Source organism: Mobula hypostoma, chromosome 3, assembly GCF_963921235.1.
Source record: "Mobula hypostoma chromosome 3, sMobHyp1.1, whole genome shotgun sequence".
In the NCBI taxonomy this organism is placed as follows: Eukaryota; Metazoa; Chordata; class Chondrichthyes; order Myliobatiformes; family Myliobatidae; genus Mobula; species Mobula hypostoma.
Genome location: NC_086099.1, coordinates 177,111,477 through 177,131,643, shown reverse-complemented (window position 1 = coordinate 177,131,643; position 20,167 = coordinate 177,111,477). Strand labels below are relative to the sequence as shown.

The window sequence follows — 20,167 nt, the reverse complement described above, 5'->3', positions numbered from 1 at the left end:
CATGGTGGCACTTCTGCGATGCCTCGTGCACAAGGCACACTGATTTGATTTGACACAAAACTATGTGTTTCACAGCATGTTTCAATGTACACAAGACAAATAATGCTGTTGTTTGCGTAATTTATGGATACTTGCATTATGCAGGCCATATTGGTTGCTGCACAATTGTTTGGATCTGTTTAGATCTCTGCTTTGAAGTCATCTACAGTCTGCATTACTATTATGTGACTTTCTATGATGTGAGATTCCTTACGAATGTAATTATTGTGCAAAAGATTTAAAGATTAGTTTTATTTGTAATATGTAGCATACAATGAAGTGCATCATTTGTGTCAAAGATATACTGGTGCCAGTGTCAAGATATCATGCCCAGAACTTACTAGCTTCAACTCGTCAGTCTTTGAATGTGGGAGGAAACTGGAGCACCCAGAGGAAACCTGTGCGGTCACAAGGAGAACATGTAATTCCATATGGACAGCAGTGGGAACTGAACCACAATGCTGCAGCTCACGCTATACAGTGTTACGCTGCACTACTGGGACACTTCTGTTATAACTGAACTACTTGTACAACTAAAGAACACGTGCAGCTGCAATTGCAGATTTCTATAGAACATAAATACATGTGGTCATATTATTAATAGCTAATATTTCATTATCATAATTCAGGAACCATTGATTGACAGTTATTCAGAAAGTGGACACAAACTCAATCAAGTTAAAGGAGATGTGGAATTTTCAAATGTGCATTTCAGGTATCCCTCACGACCTGATGTTAAGGTAGGTTTTCAGTTATTCAGATATTATGATTGCAATATAGTGTTCCCTCTGAAATAAAGTAAATTAACCTTACAAATTATAACTACATTGGCATCTTTAGAAAAAGTTCAAAGCACTTTGGATAATTAAGTGACTATTATAATAACATATTGAGTAATAGTTTTATTACTTAATATCATTTTACATGTGGTAAGATTTAAAGATATTACATCATATTGACTTTGTTTACTACCTTTAGTCAGTGTATCATCCAGATTAAATAAATAGCTTACTATGCATGTTTCAGTAAATGACTTTAACGTTTAGGAGAAGGCTCAATTTTTAGTTTTTCATGCCAGCGATTTACGATTAAGCAGTAAAACAAATTTTAATACCATAAGTAAAGTAATTCATATATTCTTTAAACTTTTAATGCATACTCTTTTGAAATGCAAATTTAAACAGTAGATTTGTCTGTATGCCATGAGTTACCATTAGCTTTAATGAACATAAGTTTAAATTAGTTTTTTGTTTACTACTTTCTAAAAGCATAAGATTTTAAAAAGTCATGTAAGAATGATTTGTATGCCCATAACTTTCAGAATGGAAATTACATGTTATGACACAAAGCATAATTATTAAAGGCAAGTAAAAATGACTTTTCCATCTCTATGATTTTGAAATAGGTATTGAAGGGTCTGAACTTGAAGTTTCAGAGTGGGCAAACAGTTGCACTAGTTGGCAGCAGTGGTTGTGGAAAGAGCACCACCATTCAACTTCTGCAGAGGCTATATGATCCTGAAGATGGGATGGTAAGGTTTTAACAATGCTCGTCATACTGTGTAAACATTCAATATTGTGGGACAGCAAAGCTTGGATTGGGGGAGTCAGGGTGAGGGAGGTGTAAGAAATTCAAATATTGAAGTAACTCAAAGTACTATGCACCAGAAGGTCAATCTTTACAACTGCCCTCAGCAGAATGAGATCTTTAAACTTTAATTGCCGGACGAGTCTAACATTTGAGTAAAGAAATATCTTTTTTTGTTTACTTGGTTACATGTGCTCTTAAAAACGGCCGAATGGCCTACTCCTGCACCTGTTGTCTATTGTCTAAAATGCAGGCATAGCACAGGCAAAGAAATACTGCTTCATTGCCTGCATGAATTGCTGCTACTTCTAGGGAAAGAGCACAATCAATGAAGGGAGTTTAATGAGTTATGAGGTAATGATTCATTACAAAATGAGCATGAATGACATTATTAGAAAACTAAGGATGAGATCTCCTAAGGATGAAGAATTAACAAGCAGGATAGACAAAGGAGAATTGTTTGATGTTGCGTACTTGGATTTTCAGAAGGCCTTTGACAAGATGACATACATGAGGAAAGATTCTAGCATGGATAAAGCAATGTCTGATTGGAAGGAGGCAAATAATGGGAATAAAGGGAACCTTTTCTGGTTGGCTGCCAGTAACTAGTGGTGTTCCAGGGGCGTCTGTGTTGGGACCAATTATGTTTAAGTTAAAGGAAAATGATTTGGATGATGGAATTGATGGCTTTGTTGGAAGGTTTGCAGACGATATGAAGATAGGTGGAGGAACAGGTAGATTTGGGAAAACAGAGGCTAGAGGAGGATTTAAACAGATTAGGAGAATGGGCAAAGAAACAGCAGATGGAATACAGTGTCGGGAAATGTATGGTCATGCACTTTAGTAGAAGAAATGAAAGGGTTAAATATTTTCTAAATGGACAGGAAAAAAAAACAGAGTTGCCAAGGGACTTGGAAGTCCTTGTGCAGGATTCCCTAAAGGTTAATTTGCAGGCTGAGTCTGTGGTGAGGAAGGCAAATGCAATGTTAGCATTCATTTCAAGAGGACTAGAATATTAAAGCAAGGATATAATGTTGAGACTTTTTGAAGCACTGGTGAGGCCTCCCTTGGAGTATTGTGAGCAGTTTTGGGCCCCTTATCTTAGAAAGGATGTGCTAAAACTAGAGAGGGTTCAAAAGAGGTTCACAAAGATGATTCCAGGATTGAATGGCTTGTTATGTTGAAGCCTATCAAATGGTGAAAGACCTCCATAGACAGGGTGTGGAAAGGATGTTTTCTATGATGGCTGTGTTCAAGACCAGAGGACACAGCCGCAGAATAAAAGGGTGTCCTTTTAGAATGGAGATAAGGAGGAATTTCTTTATCAGAGAGTGGAGAGTCTGTGGAATGCTTTGGCTCAGGCAGTTATGGAGGCCAAGATTTTACATATATTTAAGACAGAGGTTGATAGATTCTTGATTAGTCTGGGCATGAAGGGATAGAGGGAGAAAGCAGGAGATTGGGGCTGAGGGGAAAGTTGGATCAGCCATGATGAAATGGCGGAGTAGACTCGATGGGCTAATGGTCTATTTCTGCTCCTGTATTTTGTGGTCTTATTAAGAGCAAAATTTTGCTCAATTCTATCTGAAATATCCACTTGCTATCAACACACTTCCCTGACACTCATTCGGACCTCAGATCAAACTTCTGCGTTCATGCATCTCCCAGTGACCTCCAAATCTCTGGACCATGGCTATACCACTAGCAGGGAGGTCTGCTAATGGTGACCTGGCCAACTGGGAACAGCAGCTGAGGACCCTTTTCCAGCACTGCCCTAGGTTATGTTGTCAAACATCTGAAACATTTAAGAAGGTTGGAAATTACTTTTAATGATTTTTAAAAAATAGAGATTAAAGCCAAATAAAATAAGTAAAAGCTGATTTTAAATAGTGTTTATTAATTAAGTGAAGTAAACTCAAAACATACATGGTGGACAAAACTTGTGTAATGTTTTTATGGATTATGTCTTCAATGGCTGGTGTAAGAAATAAGAGACCAGGTACACACGTCAGCCTGTTCTGTACTTCTGTAGTGTAATCTGCAGGTGAGGAGTCTGGAACATGTTGAAGCACATACTGCTGCCAAGTGGCAATGGTAGCATACATCCACGTTACCAATGGTGGAGGATGGGTGTCACGAACCCCGTGATGGGAATAAAGAACCAGCAAAGATGGAAAACACTTTGGAGTCCAGTATTGCTATAAACTAATAATATTTATTAGTAACTATGCAATACAGTAATATAAATGTAGATAAATCAAACGGGTTAGCAATGATTTTATTTATATATATATATATATATATCAGTAAGTGTAGAAATGTATATGTATGAGAAACCAAGCTTCTTTAAGCCTAGGGGTAAAAAGATACAGTCTTACGATGATGGGTAAAGTTCAGTTCAGTTCGTGGTATTGAGTTGAGTAGTGATGGACAGAGAGAGGGAGAGATTTGAGTCTTCAGGTGAGCTGACGCCGTCGATCTTCTCGTTATCCTTCGAAATCCTTTAAAAGGCACCGACTGTGACTTTAACAAAGGAGACTGGTTTTCTGTGGTGGAGCTATCCCCCAGGTGAGGGTGGACACATGGACAACTCCCCACAAGTCAACCCTTTTCCTCTTTCCACTGCAAGAGCGATGGATCAATCTGCCTGATCAATCCTCCAAAACCCACTTTTCCTGCGGGCACAACAATGCTCATTCAGTGTCCAGAACATGTGTCTGAGGTCTATCACCTGACCTCCTATTTTATCTTCCCATACTGGGTACTGCCTGTCATTCAAATAACTCCTCCTTCCTCTCTCTCTGAAGAAATGCAAGCAGGCAAAAAGTCCTTGAAATATCAACAACCTGCCGAAAAACGTAACATCGAGTGTCCTGTAAATAACACTGCCTTTGGTCACCATAGCAACTTACGAGCTGCTCGGTGCTGTTTCCAACTCTGGCAGAAATCCAACAGTTAACCAGTGCCTTAGTGACAGTCCAACAGTTAGTCTTCGTCTCTCTCTGTCTCTGTCTCTGTCTCTGTCTCTGTCTCTCTCTCTCTCTCTTCCCCCTCCCCCAAAGCACAGTTAATAGGGGTAAACGAGCACAATTCATGGGGTAATTCAGCGTCCTGTCACAATGGGGTACTGTATAAGGTGGGATCCAGTACACAAGTGCTGAAGATAAAACTGAATCATTCTCAACCATGACGACCTACCTGGACTTCCTTAGAAGAACCTATTATTTTAGAAGCCGATCTCCTTCCAATTTTAACCAATCCCAGTAATATAAGCATTTCTGAGAGGACGGAATCCAGTAAGGGCAAAAGTATTAGATAATGTTCAAGCTGTTGCACTGAAGACTTGGGTCCAGGACATAATATCTTCTAGCTAAGCTGCTCCAGTACGTTACAACACAGGCATTAGATAATAGGTCACAAAAAGCAGGACATATCCAAATGGGCTAATCTCTGTGCATGCCTAAGCAAAATCACCGAGGCCATCGGCTACAGTGTTGTGAAGTTACACTTACTCACCAACAGGTTATTCAACCTGGGTCTTATCACAGTCTTGATCCAAACATGGCTCAAAGAGCTGGATTCTTGATGTGACATGGGAGTGCCTACCCTTGATATCAAAGAGCATTTGCTTAAATATGGGATCAAGGAGCCCAAATAAAACTGAAGTCAATGGGCATTAAAGGGAAAGAATTCCATTTGTTGGAGTCATACCCAACACAAAAATAGGTGTTTTTGAATGTTTATTTTTGTAACATCTGTTAACCACCCCCTTTTCTGTCCCTTTTTCCCTTATCCACCAGCTTCTTTTGCCGTACTCTTTCCCCTCCCCTCTCCTCTCAATCTGCCCATCACCCACACATTCTTCCCACCAGTTCCCCTCCTCACCAACTTCTCTGTACTTCATGGTCCACTCATATGTCCTCTCATATTCAACTCTTTTCTTTTTTAGCCCTTTGTCACTTCTACCTGTCACTACCCAATTTCTTATATCACTCCCACTCTCCCATCCCTCACCTTCTTGTTACCTCCCTCTCACTTAGATCCACCCATCACCCGCCAGCTCTTGTTCCAGTGCCTCTCCCCACCTTTTTATACTGCCTATCCCACCTCTTTCTCTCCATTTCAGATGGTCTCAAACTAAAATGTTAAACAGTCCACTTTCCTCCCTAAATGCTGTCCAATCCCTCGAGTTCCTCCAACATTCCGAATGTTTCTCCAAAATACCATAATTGTCCCAGCCATTTGCTGCACCTACAAATGCTGACTTTGTGTTTCATGTACAAGGACACATGGATCTCTCTGTGTATCACTGAGTTGCATTCTCTCCATTTAGATAAGAACCTGACTTCTGATTCCTTCTTCCAAAGTGCATGATATACACGATTTTACATTAACCATTAATGGGACTTTTGAGAAACATTGAACTTACTGTGCTCATGGACTTCTTCATCAAGTTCTAGTATTGTTGCACTGTTATAACTATATGTTATAATTATATGGTTTTGTCAGTTTTTTCAGTCTTGGTCTGTCCTGTGTTTTGTGATATCACACCGGAGGAAATGATGTATCATTTCTTAATGCATGCATTACTAAATGACAATAAAAGAGGACTACGTGTCTTCATAATCTAATCTGGCAGAATATTCCGGTGACTGGTGGTGTACCTCAGGGATCTGTTCTGGGACCCCTTCTCTTCGTGATTTTTATAAATTACCTGGATAAGGAAGTGGAGGGATGGGATAAATTTTCTGATGACACAAAGGTTGGGGGTGTTGTGGATAGTGTGGAGGGCTGTCAGAGGTTACAACGGGACATTGATAGGATGCAAAACTGGGCTGAGAAGTGGCAGATGGAGTTCAACCCAGATAAGTGTGAGGTGGTTCATTTTTGTAGGTCAAATATGATGACAGAATATAGCATAAATGGTAAGACTCTTGGCAGTGTGGAGAATCAGAGGGATCTTGGGGCCCGAGTCCATAGGACACTCAAAGCTGCTACACAGGTTGACTCTGTGGTTAAGAAGGCATATAGTGCGTTGGCCTTCATCAATTGTGGGATTGAGTTTAAGAGCCAAGAGGTAATGTTGCAGCTATATAGGACCCTGGTCAATCCCCATTTGGAGTACTGTGCTCAGTTCTGTTCACCTCACCATAGGAAGGATGTGGAAACCATAGAAAGGGTGCAGAGGAGATTTTCAAGGATGTTGCCTGGATTGGAGAGCATGCCTTATGAGAATAGGTTGAGTGAACTCGGCCTTTTCTCCTTGGAGCGACGGAGGATGAGAGGTGACTTGATAGAGGTGTACAAGGTAATGAGAGGCATTGATCGTGTAGATAGTCAGAGGCTTTTTCCCAGGGCTGAAATTGTTAGCACAAGAGGGCATAATTTTAAGGTGCTTGGAAGTAGGTACAGAGGAGATGTCGGCTAAGTTTTTTAACGCAGGGAGTGGTGAGTGCATGGAATGGGCTGCTGGCGGCGGTGGTGGAGGCGGAAATGATGGGGTCTTTTAAGAGACTCCTGGATGGATACGTGGAGCTTAGAAAAATAGAGGGCTATGAGTAAGCCTAGGTAGTTCTAAGGTAGAGTCATATTCGGCACAGCTTTGTGGCCTGTATTGTGCTGAATGTTTTCTATGTTTCTAATATGTTCTGTTTGGTTGGGAAACCTACAACTACCCTAAGTATTCACTTCCTTTGTCACCACTGCACAGTGATAGCATGTGTGCCATTTACTAAATGCACCACAGATGTTTGCCTTGCTACTCTGATCGCACCTTCCAGACCTTGGTCCTTTATCACCAAGGACAAGGCAACAGGCACATGGGAACACTTCTGCCTGCAGATTTTGCTTCAAAGTTGCACACCATCCTGATTTGAAAAGATAGCATTGGTCCTAGATGATGGAATTTCCTGCCCAACAGCACTGTGGGAGCATCTTTACCAGAAAGACTACAGCAGTCCAAGAAGGTGGTTCATCACCAACTTCCCAAGTGCAATTGATGAACAGAAGTAAAAGCTGGCCTTGTTGGGGAGGTCAAATTCTTCAAAAAGCAATCTTTTTGAGCTAACTTGTCAAAATCCTCATCTGAATTCTCCACAGCAGAATTCAGGCTCTGCAGTAAGTTGGCACTTACACTGTTATTTCCTTTGTCTGCTGACCACCGATACCAAATGAATTACTCTACCTAAATTGATCACTCAGTTACCTGCAGTGTCTGTGCTACAGGTAGTGGCATGGAGTATTAACCTGATGTTTCAGCGTTTTTGTCTCCCCATTTTTCCTCCGTACAGGCCAAGTGGCAAACCTAAAACAAGAAAGGCACGGGATAGTTTGTATCAAAGGATCATGTGGCAAATATGAAGTGCCTGCTTGTACCATCTGCTATTTTAAGATCAAGAGATTGTGAATTGTGTGAAGCAGGAATAGTTACTAGCATCACATTGTATTTAGTGCATCATTATCTTTACTGCCTAGCTACAGTCGTGAACTGGCAATGGCTGGTCCAATCTATGGAAGTTCAGATATACAACTAAGCTTATCTCCAGTTATGGAGTCATTAAAAAATGGTCTTTAGCCCACTGAAATTGAACCATTAATTTATGTAATCCTAAACTAATCCCATATTTTTATTCTCTTCACATATCTGGAACAGTGTTTGCTGTCTTAATAGATATGATTAAAGATGCTGATTATGTTCAATGTGGTCAGCTTCTTCTTTTCATCTACTACTTTATTATTAAAACTAATTCTTTTCCTCATACTTCTTTGCTATTCAAACACCTTTTCAGGGTAAGACACATAAAATACTGGAGGAACTCAGCAGGCCAGGCAGCATCTATGGAAAAAAAGTACAGTAGATGCTTTGAGCAGGTCTCAGCCTGAAACATTGACTGTACTTTGTTCCACAGATGTTGCCTGGCCTGCTGAGTTCCTCCAGCATTTTGTGTGTGTTGCCTGGATTTCCAGCATCTGCAGAATTTCTCTCATTTGTGACCTTTATTTGGTAATGTTTTTGTTTACAGGACTTTCAAATTTCTGGAGTCATAATCATTGATTTAATGTATAATTTCCAACAGATAATGCTTGACGGACATGATATCCGGTCCTTGAATGTAAGGCATCTCAGGGAATTTATTGGTGTAGTGAGTCAGGAGCCCATCCTTTTCGCCACCACAATTGCTGAAAACATTCGTTATGGCCGTGAAGATGTCAGTATGGATGACATTGAAGAGGCTACCAAGGAAGCAAATGCCTATGAATTCATTATGAAATTGCCAGATGTAAGTAATGATTTTACCTGTTCTGGGTTGCTATTACAATTTCCATACGTCAGAAAGTTGGTTCATGCTAAAAGTACTTTGGTGAAGAGACTTAAATAGATGGATTTGCTGGGCTACATTTATTTTCTGCATTGATTCTAAACAACCACGTGTGGTGTAAATGGTTTTTAAATTAAAGTATCAATGTGTGACTTCTGGGCTGGATGTTGTGTAATGAACTGGATATGATTGAGGAGCTTAAGGTAAAGGAACCCTGAGGAAACGGTGATCATAACATGATAAAATTAACCCTGCAATCTGAGAGGGGAAGCTAAAGTCAGATGTATTACTATTACAGTGGAGTAAAGGGGATTACAGAGGCATATGAGAAGAACTGGGCAAAGGTTGATTGGAAGGGGACACTAATAGGGCTGATAGCAGAGCAGCAATGGCTGGAGTTTCTGGGAGCAATTCAAAGTCGCAGAATAGATACATCCCAAAGAAGATGAAGTATCCCAAAGGCAAAACTGTGGCTGACAAGGGAAGTCAAAGCCAACATGAGAGCAAAAGAAAGGGCATATAATAGAGCAAAAATTAGTGGCAAGTTAGAGGATTGGGAATTTTTTGAAAAACCAACAGAAGACAACTTTTAAAAAAACCCATGAGGGGAAAAGATGAAATATGAAGGTAAGCTAGCCAATAATATAAAAAAACAAAAGTTTTTTCAGAATTATAAAAAGGAAAAGGGGGAAGAGTAAATATTGGATTGCTGGAAAATAACACTGGAGGGATAGTGACAAGGAAGTGGTGGATGAACTGAATAAGTATTTTGCATCATTCTTCACTGTAGAAGACAATGAAGACTGTGGCTGTATGCCGGAAGCTCAAGAATGTCAGTGGGAAGAAGTGAGTGCAGTTGATATTGCCAGGGAGACGGTGCTTGGGAAATTGAAAGGTCTAAAGGTAGATATGTCACCTGGACCTGATGGACTACATCCCAGAGTTCTGAAAGAGGTAGCTGAAGAGATTGTGGAGGTATTTCTAATGATCTTTCAAGAATTAATACATTCTGGTATGGTTCCAGAAGAATGGAAAATTGCAAATGTCACTCCACACTTTACGCAGGAGGGAGAAGAAAGGAAAGTATAGACCTATAAGCCTCACTTCAGTAATTTGGGAAGATGCTGGGAGTCGATTGTTAAGGATGTGGCTTTGGGGTACTTGAAGGCACATGACAACATAGGTCAAAGTCAGCATAGTTTCATTAAGAGAAAATCTTGCCTGACAAATGTGTTGGAATTCTTTGAAGAAGTAACAAGCAGGCTAGACAAAAGAGACTCAGTGGATGTTGTGTACTTGATTTTCAGAAGGCCTTTGACAATGTGCTGCTGAACAAGATAAGAGCCCAGGGTATTACTAGAAGGATACTGGCATGGATGGAGGATTGACTGATCAGTAGGAGGCAGAGAGTGGGAACAAAAGGATGCTTTTTGGATTGGCTGTATATATTGGACATTTTGGACTGGTTGTATGTATTGCAACTGCTTCTTTGTACATTGTATGTCAACGATTTGGATGATGAGGTTGACGGCTTTGTGGCTAAGTTTGCAGATAATACGAACATAGGTGGACAGGCAGGTAGTGTTGAGGAAGTGGAGAGGTTGCAGAAGAACTTAGACAAATTAGGACAATGAGGTGGCAGATGGAATGCAGTGTCTGCAAGTATATGGTCATGAACTTTGATAGAAGGAATAAAAGCATGGATTATTTTCTAAATGGGGAGAAAATTCAAAAATCTGAGGTGCTAAGCAATTTGGGAGTCCTCATGCAGAATTCCCTGCAGGTTAATTTGCAGATTGAATTGGTGATGAGGAAGGTGAATGCAATGTTAGCATTCATTTCAAGAAGACGAGAATATAAAAGCAAGGAGGCTGTATGAGGCACTGGCGAATACTCACAGAGTACTGTGAGCAGTTTTGGGCCCATTATTTAAGAAAGAATGTGCTAATATTGAAGAGGGTTCAAAGCAGTTTGACGAAAAGGATTCCAGGATAGAAAGGGTTATCATATGAACAGTGAATGACGGCTCTGGGCCTGTACTCAGTGGAATTTCGAGTGAGAGAGGAATCTCACTGAAACATTTCAAATGTTGAAAGACCTTGATAGAGTGGATGTGAAGAGGGTGTTTCCTTTAAAAGGGGAAGCCATACAGCACAGCCTCAAAATAGAGGCTGGTTCATTTAGAACAGATGAAGAGGAATTTCTTTAGCCCGAGGGTGGTGAGTCTGTGGAATTCATTGCTACAGGTGGCTGTAGAGGCAAGGTGTCACTGGGTGCATTAAGGCAGAGGTTAATAGGTTCTTGACTAATTGGGGCATGAGATGTTATGAGGAGAATGTAGGAGAACGGGTTGGAGAGGAAAATGGATCAGCCACGATAAAATGGTGGAGCAGACTTGATGAGCTTAATGGCCTAATTCTTCTCCAATGTTTTATAGTTATGGATTCCTGCCTGATAATATTTTTTTTCCTCTGATGAAGCAAGACAACCAATGCTACACCAGGTCTAACCTTTGTAGTAAAAAGATGTCTTCTAAGTTATGCCTTTCTCTCTCATGGCTGAAGAATTGTGCCCTTACCCCAATCACTTCATGGCATTGAATTACTTCTCATTCCACAGATATGAATAGGTTGATCTGAACTCTATGAACGGTGGGAGCCTTTCAAGACGTTGTGAAGAGCACAGGGCTAATATGAGTAATTTTGTTTATTAAAGAAACCTTATTAACATGCTAAGGGTTGACCCTCAATTTTGCTGCAGAAATTTAACACGCTAGTTGGAGAAAGAGGCACTCAGCTAAGTGGAGGCCAGAAGCAAAGAATTGCCATTGCACGAGCATTGGTACGCAATCCCAAAATTCTGCTGCTTGATGAGGCGACATCTGCATTAGATGCTGAGAGTGAAGCTACTGTCCAAGCTGCACTTGATAAGGTAACGATGGTCCAGTCACACTGGTATTGTGAGCTTCTTGCAAAATAAAAGAGATGGATTACATTTTCACTGACGTTACAGAATCATCTCCCTGCACAACCAGTGGCATCAACTCAAGCAGCTTTGCCTGACATCCCTGTCGTACACCAGACTACTGCCCTTACCCCACTCCTTGTACCCCAACCACACACCTTCATCCCACTGCAAAGCCCATTCCACAACCCTATCACACCTGAACATTCTGTGCAATTGCAAAATGATGTTCCAGTTCTTGTATTCACTGCTTGGGCCAATGAAAGAAAGCAAGCCCTCCTCACCACTGCTCATCTATCTTGTTCCCTATTTCAGAGAACTATGTATTCCTGTACCCCTCAGTCATTCTTAGAAAAGTCATAGAAGAGTACAGCACAGAGACAGGCCCTTCAGCCTATCTAGTTCATGCTAAAGCTTTTAAGCTGCCTGTTCTTCTTGGCATCAGTATGATTGTCACTGTTTTGAAGCAAGTGGGAACCACCAACAACAGCAGTGGGAGATTGCAAGTTGGTTGGCACAGGGTTTTCAGTGCCCTACCAGGTACCCCATCAAGGCCTGATGCCTTGAAAGGGTTCAGTCTGTTGAAAGATGTTCTGACATCAGCCTCGGAGACCAATCAGTGTCACCGGATACTGCAGGGATTCAGAGGTGACAGGGCACCCGAAGAACTCCCTGTTCTTTTTCTTTTTTTGAAGAGTATTGTGAGATCTCTGATATAAAACTCCTGGAACAGGTGTTCAAAGTCCCTTTCAAAGAAAAGCAACTCGATGCCTCTTTGACACTATATACCTTCTGAAATCTATCATCTTCTGACTTAGAATCAAGAAAAGTAGCGTTGTTAGCTGATTAAAAGAATTTAAGAAACTAATGCACAGGAGGGTTTTCTGAATTAAGGAAGGAACCTATACAGTATATTCAGTTGGAGGCATCTCACAAGCTTATCATATATATTCTATATTCTTTCAAAGGTACGGAGAGGCCGCACTACAATAGTAATTGCTCATCGCTTGTCAACAGTTCAAAATGCAGATATCATTGCAGGATTGGAAAATGGTGTAATCGTAGAGCTGGGAACGCATAACCAACTCATGGAAGCCAAGGGAATTTACTACAACCTGGTCACCACACAGGTATCACTTAGATGATGAGCAGTCTCAAATGATAGGTCGACTTAATGGTTTATTGAAGTTAATAAAGTTTATAAAAATCACATCACACACTTAGTTCTAATTCAATTGAAAGAAAAACTGTAAACAAAATAACTACTTTGTTTTCTTTCAGACTTTTAAGAGAGAAGGTGACAAGGAAGGTGAATCAATGCTAGAGAGAAATGATGCTAATCTTGAAAAAAGTAGCATCAAAAAGCCAAAGCGTCGTCAATTAACACAAGCTAGCATGCAAAAGGAAGGAAAAGCTGCAGAGACAGTGATTGAAAATGCAGTTGAACAGGTAGGATTTACCTTGTCATGAGAAAATAGTTTCATTCTAAATGAATCTGGCTTTTAAACGTTGTAGTAAAGATATACCGTAAGACTCAATTGTGTGTTAATTCCTTAGCCAAACCTCTTATGCAAATCTATCTTATCGCTCTTATCCTATTATAAAAGTTAATAAGATGAAGAGATAAAGAGAGAGCCAGGTACAGTTTTGCTGATTGATTTGGTGATATGTAGATAAGTTTTACAAAATGTCAAATATAATGTTAGAATGTAAACATGAGACTTGTGGGTAAAAATAGTTAGAACAGTATGGGACTGGGTTCAAGTTTGACTTGCCCCAACTAACAGAGTAAAGATCTGCCTGTAAGAATTATCAGTGTTGTAAGTTGGGGTTAACCTGGTTCCTGTGATGGCTGAGCATTAAACTGTTGGTAGTAATAAGGGCAGATCATGCTGGAAACACTCAGCTGCATCCGTGGTGAGAATATCACTCACCTTTCATTATGTGTTTACTAAATTAAAGGTTAAGAGAAGGAACTGGCTTTAAACCTCAGCAAGAAGAAAAAAAAACTGCACATGATGATTTTATGTCACAGAATAAAGTCCAAAGGTCATCATCAAAAGCAAAACAAGGTTTACCTTTGCTGCAGCTGCTTCCTGAACTACTGAGCATTTCCATCCTTCTCTGTTTTTATATATGACTGCAAGCATCTTCACGTCTTGTCTTTGCATAAACCACAAATGGCACTTTTCTGCTTACCCGGCTTACTGTCATAATGATGGGAAGTGAATATTTTTGAGTTCTGTTTATGAATACCTTACAAATTCCAAAACTTTTTCTACATAACTCATTTGCAAATTAATACAATATTTAAGCTGAGAATTATAATTCAATATATTTGTCATTGGGGGGAAATGCAGAAATTTTGTGAATATTCTTTCCTGCTGAAGTTTAAAAAATCATTTTTTAATATTTTCAAATGACAAGGTAAGAAGAGTGAAGTTCATTATTTGCAACATTTTCTTTATCAACACATAATGTTAAATATGCTGTTTTTCAGGATGAAGATGTTCCCAGTGCGTCCTTTTTTAGAATCCTCAAGATGAACAAAAAAGAATGGCCTCTTCTACTCATTGGAACTTTCTGTGCCACTATAAATGGAGTTATACAGCCTGTCTTTGCCATAATTTTTTCACAAATTATTGCGGTAGGTTTAACATTTTAAGTTACAGTCTGTAATCCAGTTTTGGACAGAACACCCAATGTTACATAGTGCTTCTCTGGACACTTCCTCTGTGATTGCGGCCCTTCTGAATCTCTCTGTTTAAGCCTCTTTCACTGTTAGTTCAGAGAAATATAACTGGGCAAGAGTAGGAGTAAGGATCTGTCTCAGGCATCTAAACTACCCCATGTCTCAGCCCTGCCCACCCCACACCTCAGCCCACCACTTTTTAATGCCAGTAACATCAGCACCTCTTTATTGTCATTATAATCCTGCCCCCTCCAGCAGTCATGTTAATTCACTCCCCTACAAACTCCGACATCACCAATGTCTTGGACAACCCTGTCCAACAAAGAGCTCCCATGATCTCACCTACCAAGCATCCTTCCTTATCATTATACATCTCAACTTCTAATATGACCCTCCACGGCCCACTTGTTCACTCAGCAGTCCTTTTCCTTTTACTTTATACCCAATCACTCGGTTCCTCATCCAATTACACACCCAACCTTAGGGTATCAGTAGTTAATTGACCGCCACCATCGCTCAATGACCCAAACTGTGTATTTAAAAAATGAGAGGGTGAAGAGTTTAACGGAAATGTTCAAGCCGGTTTTCTGCACATAGAGTGGAGGGGTGGGGGTGGGGTGCTGAGAATGTACTGCCTGGGGTGGTGGTGGAGGCAGATAGGATAGAAGTGTTTAAGGGATTTTTAGATGGGCACATGAACATGCAGAAAATGGAGGGATAAGATCAATGTGCGGGGACGGATTTAGATTAATTAGGAGTCATTAATTTAATCAGTTTGGTACAGCACCATAGGTTGAAGGGCCTGATCCTGTGCTGTGCTGGTCTATGTTCTAAAACCTTATCCTAAATCAAGCTAACTCGCAGAATAATTCTAACTGACTGATGACCCTGTTCTCTCATTGCATGTGTCCACATCCCATCACATACCAAATTCCTCATGGTTAGCCTATTTTCCCTCTTGCCAAAGAATGACCTTTCAGCACTCAAGGTGAATAACTTCTGGTCCAGGGACAAAAGGTAATGCACTATAGATTTTACAGGAACAGCTCCTTAAATGAGCTCCTACAGGAGGAGGAAACTGGAGGACCATGAGACAGCCCTCATTGGGAGATCAGAGGTGGAGAGGATCAGTGTGGTAAACCATGTATATATGTTGTACCTCGGTTACCTGTCTGGACACACCCCTCTGCTGACTGCCCCTGTGGCTCCTCTCACAGAGTCCTGTATAAAGGTGTTCGCCTTGCCCCTCCCCCTCAGTCCGGGGGCAGACACTCACTGTGGAGGTCGTATTGTACAGCGAATAAAAGCCTTTCAGTATTTTACCAAACCTCAGTCTTTTGGAGTAATTGAAGGTGCTTCAATTTTATTCGCTGTACATTTTAAAACATGGAACAGTCCCTGAGACCAGAAAAATTAGACTTCAATCTGCAAACACCTGAAGCTGGAAATGCTTTCGAACTCTGTCTGGCCTGCTTCGAAGCGTATCTAGAGGAGATTAAAGCGACCGACCGTAGCGAAGTGCAGAGTTCTACTCTCCAGGGCCAGTCCACGGGTCTATTCGCTGATCAGAGACCAGCCGAACTACGACGGCGCAATGAACGCACTCAAAAGACAATACCTGCGGCCGATAAACAGCGTTTATGCTCGGCACCGTTTAGTGACACGGCAACAACGCCCCGGGGAATCGAGTGCTGAGTTCGTCCAGGCCCTACGGACGCTCGTGTGAGCCTGCAATTGCCAGGAGCTGACGGCGGCGCAGCATGCAGAACTCCTAGTGAGAGACGCCTTTGTCACGGGGACCAGGTCAGTGTACGTGCGCCAGTGGCTGCTGGAAAAAGCTGATCTTACCCTAAACTCGGCGATGGAGCTGGCTGATAACGTTGGAGGCTGCTCTGCATAACTCCGAGGCTCTCCAGGCACGCGATCCCCCGATGGCCTCGTGGGTGCCGCAGACCCTGCAACCTGCCGGCGAATCGACCTCGGCTGCCGCCAGTCGTGAGTCCGTGAAGTGCTACTTCTGCGGACTGGAGAAGCACCCCCAGAAACGCTGCCCGGCCCGACAAGCTACCTGCTCCAGCTGCAGAAAGAAGGGCCACTTTGCCAAGGTCTGTAAGTCAAAACCGCGAGCGGTATCGAGCAGCGCTGTGTGCGAGATGTGGGGGTCGCCATTTCGCCTGCCACCATCTTCCCTGCATGCCACCACCACATGTGAGACATGGGGGCGGCCATCTTGCCTGCCGCCATCTTCCCTGCACGCCACCACCATGTGTGAGACATGGGGGCGGCCATCTTGGTCGGCGCCACCTCCCACCGCCTACAGCCAACGGGTGCTCACGGGGCACCCCACCACGCCAGACCAAGACAGCGACCCCACCCTGGCTTCCGTGACCCTCGACCAAAGTGCTCCCCACCAGCTCACAAGGTCAATGATGGACATCCTGGTGGAGGGGCACAGGACAAGCTGCCTGTTTGACACAGGCAGCATGGAGAGTTTTATCCACCCGGCCACGGTACAGCATTGTGGACTCATGATACGGCCAGTAAGTCGGAGGGTCACCATGGCCTGCAGGTCGCATACAACAGACATCCGGGGGGGTTGTGTAGTGACACTAGTGGTGCAGGGCACAGAATATCGGGACTTTACGTTACTGGTCTTGCCTCAACTGTGTTGCCCCCTGTGCTGTTGGGGGTTGGACTTCCAGAGCCACCTGAAAAGCGTGACAATGAAGTATGATGGGCCCCTCCTGCCAATTACTGTCATAAATCCCCTGTTTTGTAGAGATATGTCACATATCCCGCTACTGACCACACACACACACACCGACCCACACATCCCACCCAACACCATGCCAACTGCCACACTACCAACACCACTTGCGGCCTCTCCACCCTCAGGATCCCTCCCCCACCGCTGTTCACCAACCTGACCCCCGACTGTAAACCTGTGGCAACTAAAAGCAGGAGGTACAGCATGGGGGACAGAGCTTTCATTAAGTCGGAGGTGCAGCGGCTGCTCAGGGAGGGGGTCATTGAGGCAAGCACAAGTCCTTGGAGGGTGCAGGTGGTGGTTGTTCGGAATGGGGAGAAGAATAGGATGGTCGTGGACTATAGCCAGACCATCAATAGGTTCACGCAGCTCGACACGTACCCTCTACCCCACATCGCGGATATGGTCAATCAGATAGCAAAGTACAAGGTGTACTCGACCATAGACCTAAAATCCGCTTACCATCAGCTCCCCATCCGCTGGGAGGACCACCCTTACACCACCTTCGAGGTGGACAGCAGGCTTTATCAATTCCTGCACGTCCCCTTTGGTGTCACGAATGGTGTATCTGTCTTCTAGAGGGCAATGGACCGGATGGTGGACCAGTGCCAACTGAAGGCCATGTTCCCATATCTGGATAACATCACCACCTGCGGTCACGACCCACAGGATCATGACAACAACCTCCAAAAATTTCTTCAAGCGGCCAAATCTTTCAACCTCACCTATAACAAGGACAAGTGTGTATTTGGGACCACCCGACTTGCTATCCTTGAGTGTGTCGTGGAGAATGGAGTCATTGGCCCTGACCCCGACCGTATGCGCCCCTTGTTGAAACTCCCTCTTCCCAATACCCTCAGAGCCCTCAAAAGGTGCCTGGGCTTCTTTTCATATTACGCCCAATGGGTCTCTAACTATGCAGACAAGGCCCGCCCCCTGGTCAAGTCCACCACATTCCCCCTCTCAGCCGAGGACCGTGCGGCCTTCAGCCGCATAAAAGGGGACATTGCCAAAGCAGCAATGCATGTGGTGGATGAGGCCATTCCCTTCCAAGTAGAGAGTGACGCTTCCGACTTTGCACTGGCTGCTACCCTCAACCAGGCAGGAAGACCGGTGGCGTTCTTCTCCCGTACCCTTCAAGGCCCTGAAATTCGGCACTCTGCGGTAGAGAAAGAGGCCCAGGCCATAGTGGAAGCTATTAGGCACTGGAGGCACTATCTTGCCGGCAAAAGGTTCACCCTGCTAACTGACCAGCTCTCAGTCGCATTCATGTTTAATAATCAGCAGCGGGGTAAAATCAAAAATGATAAAATTCTGAGGTGGAGAATCGAACTCTCCACCTACAACTATGACATCATGTACAGGCCTGGGAAGCTCAACGAGCCCTCCGATGCCCTATCCCGGGGAACATGCGCCAGCGTGCAGATCGACCGGCTATACGCCCTACATGTAGACCTTTGCCACCCGGGGGTCACTCGGCTTTTCCACTTGGTGAAAGCCCGGAACCTGCCTTACTCCCTTGAGGAGATCAGGACGATGACCAGGGACTGCCAAGTCTGCGCAGAGTGCAAACCGCACTTCTACCGACCCGAAAAGCCACAACTCATCAAGGCCACCTGCTCCTTTGAGCAACTGAGTGTTGACTTTAAGGGCCCCCTTCCCTCCACCGACCGCAATGTGTACTCTCTTAACGTAATTGACGAGTACTCGCGGTTCCCCTTCGCCATCCCCTGCCCCAACACCACTACCACGTCAGTTATAAAAGCCCTGCGCAAGCTCTTCACTGTTCGGATACCCATGCTATATCCACAGTGACAGAGGGTCCTCGTTTATGAGTGACGAGCTGCGCCAATATCTACTGGCTAGGGGAATTGCAACCAGTAGGACCACGAGCTGTAATCCCCGGGGGAATGGACAGGTAGAGAAGGAGAATGCCACGGTGTGGAAAGCCACACTCTTAGCCCTCAGGTCAAAGGGACTGCCGGTCTCCCGCTGGCAGGAGGTCCTTCCCGAGGCACTCCACTCCATCCGCTCCCTGTTATGCACGGCCACTAATGCCACCCCTCATGAGCGGCTCTTTTCTTTTCCCAGAAAATCGACCACTGGGACCATCCCTACCATCTTGGGTGACGTTCCCGGGGCCAGTGCTGCTCCGGAAACATGCGAGGAGCAATAATTACTCCCCGATAGTCGAGAGGGTTCACTTACTTCATGCGAACCCCCAGTATGCCTACGTGGTTTTACCTGATGGGCGGGAGGACACAGTCTCCATCTGCGACCTGGCACCCGCAGGAGCTCCTGGCCCCTACCCTGAACACTCCGTGGTGACTATTGACCCTGTACCCACCAATGTATGTACCTACGAGACACCATGCACCCCAAACCCTATACAGACACCACATGACACTCCCATACTGGGCGCGACGCACACGCACGAGGGATTACCGATGCCTAACGTGCTGGCACTAGAAGTCAGGCCGGAGCCAGCACAACCGCCATCGCCGGTACAATCGCCGCCGGTGCTACGTAGATCACAGCGACGGGCTCGACCGCCTGATAGACTTAACCTGTAAATATACTTGTAAATATTGTCAGTCACTTCACCCCGCGGGACTTTTTTTTTATATAAAAAAAAGAGGGGTGAATGTGGTAAACCATGTATATATGTTGTAACTCGGTTACCTGTCTGGACACGGCCCTCTGCTGACTGCCCCTGTGGCTCCTCCCACAGAGTCCTGTATAAAGGTGTTTGCCTTGCCCCTCCCCCTCAGTCCGGGGGCAGACACTCACTGTGGAGGT

At 43.7% G+C, this 20,167-nt stretch overlaps 1 protein-coding gene across 2 annotated transcripts in view; it reads left to right on the top strand.

Annotated features, from left to right (window-relative positions):
- Window positions 1-20,167, top strand: part of abcb4 (ATP-binding cassette, sub-family B (MDR/TAP), member 4) — a 122,706-nt gene that overhangs the window by 70,404 nt on the left and 32,135 nt on the right. For both annotated transcript variants that reach the window (XM_063044134.1, XM_063044133.1), the window contains exons 11-17: window positions 669-779; window positions 1,445-1,570; window positions 8,703-8,906; window positions 11,706-11,876; window positions 12,878-13,039; window positions 13,191-13,358; window positions 14,410-14,556. In XM_063044134.1, the coding sequence (XP_062900204.1) occupies window positions 669-779; window positions 1,445-1,570; window positions 8,703-8,906; window positions 11,706-11,876; window positions 12,878-13,039; window positions 13,191-13,358; window positions 14,410-14,556 (1,089 nt within the window). The remainder of the gene's footprint in view (window positions 1-668; window positions 780-1,444; window positions 1,571-8,702; window positions 8,907-11,705; window positions 11,877-12,877; window positions 13,040-13,190; window positions 13,359-14,409; window positions 14,557-20,167) is intronic.